General features: G+C 37.4%; 1 protein-coding gene across 1 annotated transcript; it reads left to right on the forward strand.

The window, feature by feature from the left end:
* Window positions 1-348: 348 nt before the first annotated feature.
* Window positions 349-7,630, forward strand: LOC147463699 (laccase-11-like). Its single transcript, XM_086490325.1, has 6 exons — window positions 349-513; window positions 3,971-4,122; window positions 4,780-5,024; window positions 5,613-5,741; window positions 5,960-6,901; window positions 7,248-7,630. The coding sequence occupies exons 1-6, from the start codon at window positions 409-411 to the stop codon at window positions 7,376-7,378; spliced, it is 1,704 nt and encodes a 567-aa protein (XP_086346451.1). The 5' UTR covers window positions 349-408; the 3' UTR covers window positions 7,379-7,630.
* Window positions 7,631-9,330: the final 1,700 nt, after the last annotated feature.

Here is a 9,330-nt window from a genome sequence, read left to right on the forward strand (position 1 = left end):
TATCAGGAGAGCAAGGGCAAGCGAGCCGAAGGAAAGATTCGGAAATCAGCAGATGACTAACCCAGCGATACTCCCTTCCATAAGATGTGAATGTGGGATTATTCCCGCTTTAGAAATGAGCTCCTCAAGTGGCAATCAAGAGAAAAGAGGAGGTAGAGTGTCAGCTTTCCGAGTGGTTTCTGCACTAGTTAAGGAGTACCACCCTTTGCCGTCAACATAGAAAGTAAGGCTCACCCACCACCCTTCTCCCCTCTCTCTCTCTCTCCTTTTCTCTCTCTCTCTCTCTCTCTCTCTCTCTCTCTCTCCGCCCACTTATATATATATATATATATAAGCTCTCTCTCTGTGCGCAACATTCTCTCTCTCTCTCTCTCTCTCTCTCTCTCTCTCTCTCTCTCTGGGGCTCCCATGGCTGGTTTCCATACATGGGCTCTCCATGTCTTCACTTTTCTTGCGTTGCAGCAATGCGCTCTCAGATGTATAGCAAGCACAACCAGATACTACGACTTTAAGGTATTTGTGGCTCATCTATAGCTCCTTATTATTATTATTATTATTTTTTATTTTATTACAACACACACCATAGGGCCGACAGGGGAGGTGTGCTTATCCCTTCCAAATATTAGCCATGAAACATGGTCGCGGGCAAGGGCCGCGTCCCATCGGGCAAGAGCCACGCGCAGGCATCATCTATAGCTCTTTGTTTGTGGGTCATCTAAACACACTCTTAACAAGCACTCATCTGTTCTTCTTAATAAGCAATTTCAATAGAAGAGCACTCCTCCTCCCAAAGGCAAGAAGAGAGATCATTTTACTGAATGCATCTTAAATTACTTCTTCATTTGCAAGTTCTTGCTCATATACACCAACCTACATCATCCAAAGTCAATCTTTAAACACTCCCCATGCTCAATCAAGGGCTAATGATCTATCTTTAAATTCTTTGTGGGTCATCTAGACACACACTTCACACTGTTGTCGAGTGCTCGATATAGACTTTTGTCTGAAAACTTGGCACACCTGTAGATTTTAAATTTAGAGGTAAATTGGCTATATTTGAAGGCATCTACACTAAATTACTCTACATCTTTGTTAGTTTTCTTGCATTAAAATTCACCCTTTGTAGGTGAAATTACACTAAACCTAGGTTTTTATTTCATAGACAATTTCAATAGATACCACTTTTCCCAAAGTTGTGAGGCATTGTATTGACTACATCGTCAAGGTCGGGGGGTGGGGGGCAGTGGATCTGGGCCGTACATCCACGCACTGTCCATTATATCAAGGAATTCTAGTTTCAGCCACCAGATGAACGCCAACTCAGCCTACGTAATATCACCACCTGCAACCCAATCAGACGCTCGCAAATCAGCATGCAAAATGGGCTCTGCTACTGACACCTCAGCAATGGGAATCTTGTTGCTGATTGTGTGTTGAGAAGCTGACACGTCGGTTGTTGGAATTGAAGCTGCGCACTGTATTGCTATGACAGAGCATCAGGTTTTCCACTTGGCACAAAGCTAATGGCCCCCCACTCCCCCGACCATTGACGGCCGAGAATGGTCGTGCACAGACCATTCCCATAATCAGTGCTCCCGGCCTCCGCCGATCGCCCTGATTAGTGGAATGGTCAGTGCACGACCATTCCCTACACCTTAAAGTCCTTCATTTGCAAGTTCTTCCTTATTTAACAACATACATTATGCCAAAGTCTTCAAAGTTTAAACCATAGGCAAGTTTGTGAGATGGAATCCACCAACTCATTTTGTGACAAGTTCAAGCTCCAGTGGTAGTGGTAGCTCAAGATTGGTCCATGTACCTTAACTAAAAATGGCATTAAAAATAAAATCTCTCCACATGAGACGTCTCAAGGATAATACATGCATACCTACTTTAGATGTTGAATCCTTGAAACTATATTGCTATACTAGCCCTTCAAATCACTACGGGAAACAAACATATGGTACTTGCTAATATCCAAGTTCATGTTAGAAAGATTTGAGTCTAAATTCGCGGCCCCTGGAGGCAGGGGGCTATGATTAAAAGAATATGCATATAATGTGGGCTCAATAGTACATAGACTTTTCTAATATTTTCTCACATGTTCACACATAAAACGATGTTGAAAACATGATCTTAATATTTTTTTTTACAAATTGAATAGAAAAAGGATCCTTTTATCGATGAAAATTTCACATCCAAAGGGTTTTATTGTTATTCTTGTTTGTTTGTTTGTTTTCAAAGCTTGTACTTTTACACTGTATACATTTTGATTACATGTGTTTCCTTTTTCTTGAGAAAAAGTGTATTCATCTAAGAAGTGCCACTAATGATGTAGCTATGTCTTTACCTCCCACTAAATGCTATCATACCACTTATTCAAAGCATTGACATGTGGCCTAATTGTACCCTCAAAGGTCCACCTTAAAATATATAATTGCAGCGTGTGAGTTCATCAAGAAGGTTTTTTAACTTTAAGAAAGTTACATGTTTGCATTGGCAAAAGGGGTTTTGAAAAAAAAAATCCTAAAGGTTTTTAAAGAAGAGGATTCGTTTAACCAATGAAAATATATATGAGAAAATGGGTTATTTAAATCATGTTGAATGCATGTGATATAGAGAGGTTTTCTAATAGTGAAGAGGGGTTATTTAAATCATGTTGAATGCATGTGATATAGAGAGGTTTTCTAATAGTGAAGGCTTCGGAATTGTACCCCTCGCTATGTTAGAATTTTATTTGCTACTTTATGAAATAATGGAGACAGAATCGAATATATATATATATATATATATATATATAGAGTCCCCCCATGCATGGGAAGCTAAAATCAACTTGCTTCGGGCTCCCCTTTCCATGGAGAAATATTATTAGATAAAGTATTTTCTTTTGAAATATGCATTATGTATGAAATTATATACATAAATTGTGCACATGATCGTATACTATTCTATATAGGAATAAATTTAGCAACAAAATATGCTCATGCATAAGAACACCTTTCACACCCCTTTTTGAGATGAAACCTGCACCGTTCTCTTTGGTAACTTTATTGATGATTCCTATCAATTAATTATAGCTAAGCCTAGGGATAAGTAGACTTAGATGCACTACATAAGAAGCACATTGCTTGAAGTAAAATAAGTAGGAAGTGGTTGAAGAACACAATATGAAAAGTTAAACTTTTGCGTTCAGTGAAGCACACGAGAAAATTTGAGAACAAATTATTAATTTCATTGGAGAGAGCATCAACAGACATACTAGGTTGTGGTGTCATCCAAAACTTTTCCTGTTGATCTTGGAATTTTTTCCAGACTGACCATAGTCACAAATATGCTTCTCTTGGCAGTTTCCATACAACTTAACTCTCAATGAGTCATATTTACTCAAATTCAGGCATACCTTAAGTAGATAGGTAATGTAACTTTGTTTTCAAATAAATTCTCAAAGTGAGGATGCTTTGGCATGAAAGAGGAATTTACTCTCTTTGACACATCAAAAATTGGTTACCACATTGCATTCACAATTATAAGCTCCATTGTAATGAAAACAACATAATGAGAATTTAGGATGCTTTGGCATGAAAGAGGAATTTACTCTCGTTTTGACACATCAAAAATTGGCTACCACATTGCATTCACAATTATAAGCTCCATTGTAATGAAAACAACTAATTATACATATTATATAGATGACGCATGAGTCTCCCTTCCATGATTAAGTGCTAACATGAATATATTTTCCTGTCTTTGTAATGAGTATCTTTCACTTTTCCAACCAAAAAACTGTGCATTTTTTGAGCAATAAACTCTCCTTTTTCATTAACATATAGAGAAGGCCTCACTATGGCCTCTTCCCTTTGGGGAAGGCCAAAAAAGAAGCATTTGGATGTAATGTTTACTATAAAATACTCCAACTTTGATTTTTTGTGATTTGGTATGCTGAATAGTGTGTAATTTATCCTAAGTGCAGCTGCAAAATAATACAATCACAAAGTTGTGCCAAACAAGGAATATTATTACAGTGAATGGGCTCTTCCCTGGACCAACAATTTATGCCCAAGAAGGAGACCGTGTGATAGTGCGAGTTACAAATGCAATGCAATACAATGCTAGCATCCATTGGTAAGCTGAAGAATAATAAAATAAGAGCCACTACATAGTTTAAACTTTGACATTCTTATAACATATGTTAATCTTGTGCAGCTTCTTGAAGAAAAATTTATAAATCTACACCAAAAAATGAGTCTTCACTTCATAATTTTAAGGATAGTAATGCCCCTATTAAAAACATTTGATTGAAGAGTACAAAAATAAAAGGTATATTTTGTCACTATTATCCACTTGCTTGTTTTGCAACGTGGAAGATAACCATTTTTTTCTTTTCTTTATATGAAGTATATTGTGATAAAACTTAATGGATACTTGTATTTTTGACATATCTTCTAATTTCAATGCTCTTTACCAAGAATCATCTCAAAACGCAACATATCATTGTAATCTTTGTTGCATACACTTGAAACATCTTGTGAAGCTTACTAGCAATGCTCGAAAAAGCCTAGGTTTAGCATAATCCCACCTACAACTTTTGAGATTTACCTCTAATTATAAATTTGAAGGTGGGAAAACCTACAAAATTTAGAGAAATTTATTGTAAAAACCTTCCAATTTAGTCAATTTACCTCTAAAATTTCTCAAATGTAGGTTTGCCAAGTTTCTGGAGAAAAGTTTTTATCGAGTACTGCTTACTAGCTAATATTAGGTTTTCTTGATTTCTCAAAGGCATGGAGTAAGGCAGCACTTTTCAGGTTGGTTCGATGGCCCCGCCTATATTACACAGTGCCCCATCCAACCAGGTCACTCCTTCACCTATGAGTTCACTTTGTACCAACAAAAAGGAACACTTTTTTGGCATGCCCACATCAGTTGGCTCCGTGCCACTGTCAATGGTGCTATTGTCATCTACCCTCAATCAGGTGTCCCATACCCATACACCTTTCCATACGAAGAGCATGTTCTTATACTTGGTAAGTCAAACCTCCACATATATTTTGTCACTATTAATCTTCAAATGATGATTACTGATGAAAATTCTATTAGAATCTTTATATGACCGATACAGAAGCTAACCAAATGCTCTGTTCTTAGAACATACTTCTCCTTTTTCACTTGAATTATGAAGCGAACCCATTAATTTTTTAGTCTTGCCAAACTTTCTCCTTTAGGTAGGAATAGCTTTTATTTATCATCTAATTCAATGTACCAAATTGTATCTTCTCAGAAAGCCTTTATGTATCTTCTCACAATTGCTACAAGAGATTTTTTCGATTTATTTCTCCACTCTTGGAATACCAAATCTATGTAAAGCATAGCTTTCTCTCTTGTTAAAAATAATGTGGATCAACAATCAAGAAGATAAGGCAAACTCTTGTAACAATACACAAAAGTCATGGAAGGCATCATCGAAATTGCCTAGCAAGTTAATAACCAATGTGCAAATGCAGATAAATTTTAAGGTTTTAGAGAAACAAGTATTATCATCATTTATTGTCCCTATACATGCTTCATTTAGTGCAAGTAGACTAACTAACTAAACTATTTTTGGATAATTTTAGGAGAGTGGTGGAATGCGGATCCGGAAGTTTTAGAAAAGCAAATTCTATCTAGTGGGGGCCCACCTAACGTTTCCGATGCTTACCTTATCAATGGCCATCCAGGACCTTTATACAATTGCTCAAGCCAAGGTGACCATTTTTTTCTCTAAGTTATTTCTAAATAGGACACATTAATAATAAGGATATATTGAAAAAAATCATAATGAGGGAAGATGTTTGATGCAACAAGGAAGAATGAAACAAATGTCTGAGACTAGTTAAAACTGATTTAGACTGATTTAGTAATCATAGGTAGTTGTTCAAATTTTCTTCCCTTTGACACTATTCAATGTTTCATGATGAAACAGACACATTTGTGATAAACGCGGTCCCTGGAAAGACTTATCTTTTGCGCATCATCAATGCCGCATTAAATATTGAGCACTTTTTTGGAATTGCAAACCATAACCTCATGGTGGTGGCCGTGGATGGAGAGTATGTAAAACAATTTCAGACAAGAGCCATTTCAATAGCACCTGGACAAACGACAGAAGTCTTGGTTACCATTGACAAGTCATGTAATGGTAATTACTACATGGGGATTGGACCTTACATGTTTGCAAATGTCTCCATAAATAGTGTCCCATCTTTAGCAATTCTATCTTGCTCCTCACCTTCCTCTGCACCATCTTCCATTATACCTAAACCGAAACTTCCAGGGCGTAATGACACACAATTCATCAGGAAATATGTTAGATCCCTTCGTAGTCTTTCAATTGCTGATAATGCTGAGCCTGTCCCACAAACAGTTGATAAGAGCCTCATTTATGCAGTTGGACTCAACCTCAATGCTTGTCCGACCAACCAATCATGTGGTGCACCCAACAATACAAAATTTGAAGCATCAATAAACAATGTCACATTTCAAAGACCACCTCTAGCAATGCTTCAAGCCTTCTACTTTGGTAAAAATGGCTCATTCACACCAAACTTTCCTGATACCCCTCTTCACCCATATGATTTTACTGGAAACCCACCTTCAAATTTGCAATCCTTTCTAGGAACAAAGGCAGATGTGATTAAGTTCAATTCAAATGTGCAAATAGTACTTCAAGGGACAAGTCTTGTTTCCAAGGAAAACCACCCAATCCACTTGCATGGTTTTAGCTTTTATGTGGTGGGATACGGAACAGGAAATTTTCAACCATCGGACTCTACCGCATTTAATCTTGCAGACCCTCCCCTAATGAACACCGTTGGTGTTCCTGCCGGTGGATGGGTGGCAATTCGATTTAAGGCCAACAATCCAGGTTCTTTTTTTCCTCCTATAAGTGCTTGCACATAGTATACCTATATAAAAGAAGAAAATCATAATAAACATTGGCATGACAATTATGAGTTAAGGAAAATAATACATGTTTTTATTTTTTAATTTTCATGAGAGCTTGAATTACACCAACGATGTATTATCTATTAGAGAAGTGTAGAAACACATGCTTTTATGAGAATCCTTATAATTTGAATAAGAAGCCCCCCTTGAACAAGTTTTTATTATTGTTTGATATCAATTAGCATATTTTATTATGTATTACTGTAAAATGATGGACACGGTTTTTCCTCAAAAACTAAGTTGGTTTTTACATGTGTGGTGTGCAGGGGTTTGGTTCATGCATTGCCACTTGGAGATTCATACTAGCTGGGGCCTAGCAACTGCACTGGTAGTAAAGAATGGTGAGAAACATGATGAAATATTACCAAGGCCACCAGCTGATCTTCCCCCATGCTAGTCATTTTTGTAACTAACAAAAGTGAGGCCCCTACATGGAAGCTACACAAATCTCCTCTCTTTTTTGAGTTCATGTTTAGTTCCCCAAATCTTTGGGATTAGTGCTTTGAGCATGCCTTTGCCACACATGCCCCTCTCATTGCTAGACACATTTGTTTTGCTTAGGATTTTTTGTAAAACCTTTTCTAAAAGTCTGTCTCACAAGTTTCTTTATTCTAATATATCTCTTTCGTTTATCAATCAACAATAATAATATGGTCTATCCTTGCAAAAAGCAAATTTCCTATAGTTTCTTTGAAGCTAAATTAAATTTTCCAAGGTCTTATGCACAAAGTGTTGGATGAATGGTCCCCAAAGAGTTGGTCTAACTGTAAAGCTTTGGCCTCTCAAACTACGGCTTGTGGGTTCAAATCCCCTGTTGGGTCACACTCTAGAGGGACACCTTGTGCTCACCTGGTGTTCACGTTGCTAGGGCTCTTTCCCTTGGACACTTGAGTGCATCCTCCTCTTGGGGTGGGTCGCCCAAGGAGGAGGTTCCTAGCTAGTTGCTACGAGTTCTCTCCATTGTTCCCAGCACGTGGTGCATCAATTAGGTGGCCATGGTGATGCCTATGCATGGATCTTGCCCGATGGTACACGGCCCTTGACCGACCATGTAACATGGCTAATATTTGGAAGGGATGCACCTCCCCTTGTGGGCCCTCTGGTTGTCGAAAAAAAAGTGTTGGATGAATGTTGGTTTTAAAACATTGTACATTACACTATCATTAATAGTCTCATAATCTTCAAGATGCTCATTTTTGTATGTGGATTTGCAAACCACAAGTGAAGCATGTTTCTAGCGTGCTAGGGGCAAGAGCCTCAATGTTTGGGTATGTTTTTTTTAGCTATGGAGATAAGGAAATGATGGGTTCAAGTGGATACCTTCAAATCATTGTTTCCTCTTCAATGCTAAATCTTGAAATCGAAAAAACCAAAACAATAATGTTTACCTTTGCACCCATTTCATTAGCATCCTCTCTCTCTCTCTCTCTCTCTCTCTCTCTCTCTCACACACACACACACACACACACACACACACACACACACACACACACACACACACACACACACACACACACACACACACGCGCGCAAACAAACACACCTTTTTTATTTTATTGGCACACCATCTTAATTCTATTAACATTTCTTATGCTTGTGTAAACATTGCACAACATAACATTAGCACTAGCATTATGAGTGAGTTGCATAAAGTGCTACCAGCTTATATTAATAGCTTTCTAGCTCACCAAAGAACTAATGATTCAAAGAGAGGACTTATGAAAACAAATGCACTTAATTTTAATTTTCCTAAAGCAAAGGTAGACACTTTGTCCTTATGAAAGGGCAAACTATCTATCAATGCGCATCACTAAAATGTCACAATCTTCCTTCCGTGATGTTGCATTACTCATGTTTAAAATGATGATCTTCAATATTGCTACACTATAGATGCTTATCGTGATAAAATCCACTTGCACATCATGCATACACCCCACAACGGTTTCTTAAGGATTATGTAGATTCTAGATTTTTGCTATATTTCTAGCTGTGTCAAGGTTGTGGCTCCTTGTAAAAGCCAGAATATGGTCCTCAACATGGTGTTTATACATGAACAATTTGATGCTCATGACAGAGCTTCTACGTGAGCCTTTGCTATATTCGTGTGGGTCTATGTTAATATAAAATAGCTCACTCTAGTGAGCATTCGTATATATTTTTTGAAAAACGAATGTGATATTTGGACTCATTTAAGGTCATAGATATAATTTTATGCCAATTCTAAACGCGATATGACCTTAGTTACTAAGGAAAATTGAGTTACTTTGGTGTCCACCATTAAAAACTTATATACCTTTTCAAATTCGTTCTTTAGGTATGATGGAACTCAACCACCCAAATGAGAGATTA

This window comes from Adiantum capillus-veneris, chromosome 2 (genome assembly GCF_014529385.1).
Source record: "Adiantum capillus-veneris isolate H3 chromosome 2, ASM1452938v2, whole genome shotgun sequence".
NCBI classification, from domain to species: domain Eukaryota; kingdom Viridiplantae; phylum Streptophyta; class Polypodiopsida; order Polypodiales; family Pteridaceae; genus Adiantum; species Adiantum capillus-veneris.

Coding starts and splice junctions, on each gene's coding strand:
- LOC147463699 (XM_086490325.1), top strand. CDS start 409: ATGGCTGGTTTCCATACATGGGCTCTCCATGTCTTCACTTTTCTTGCG. Junction 4,123..4,779: donor TACAATGCTAGCATCCATTG/GTAAGCTGAAGA, acceptor GATTTCTCAAAG/GCATGGAGTAAGGCAGCACT. Junction 6,902..7,247: donor ATTTAAGGCCAACAATCCAG/GTTCTTTTTTTC, acceptor TGTGGTGTGCAG/GGGTTTGGTTCATGCATTGC.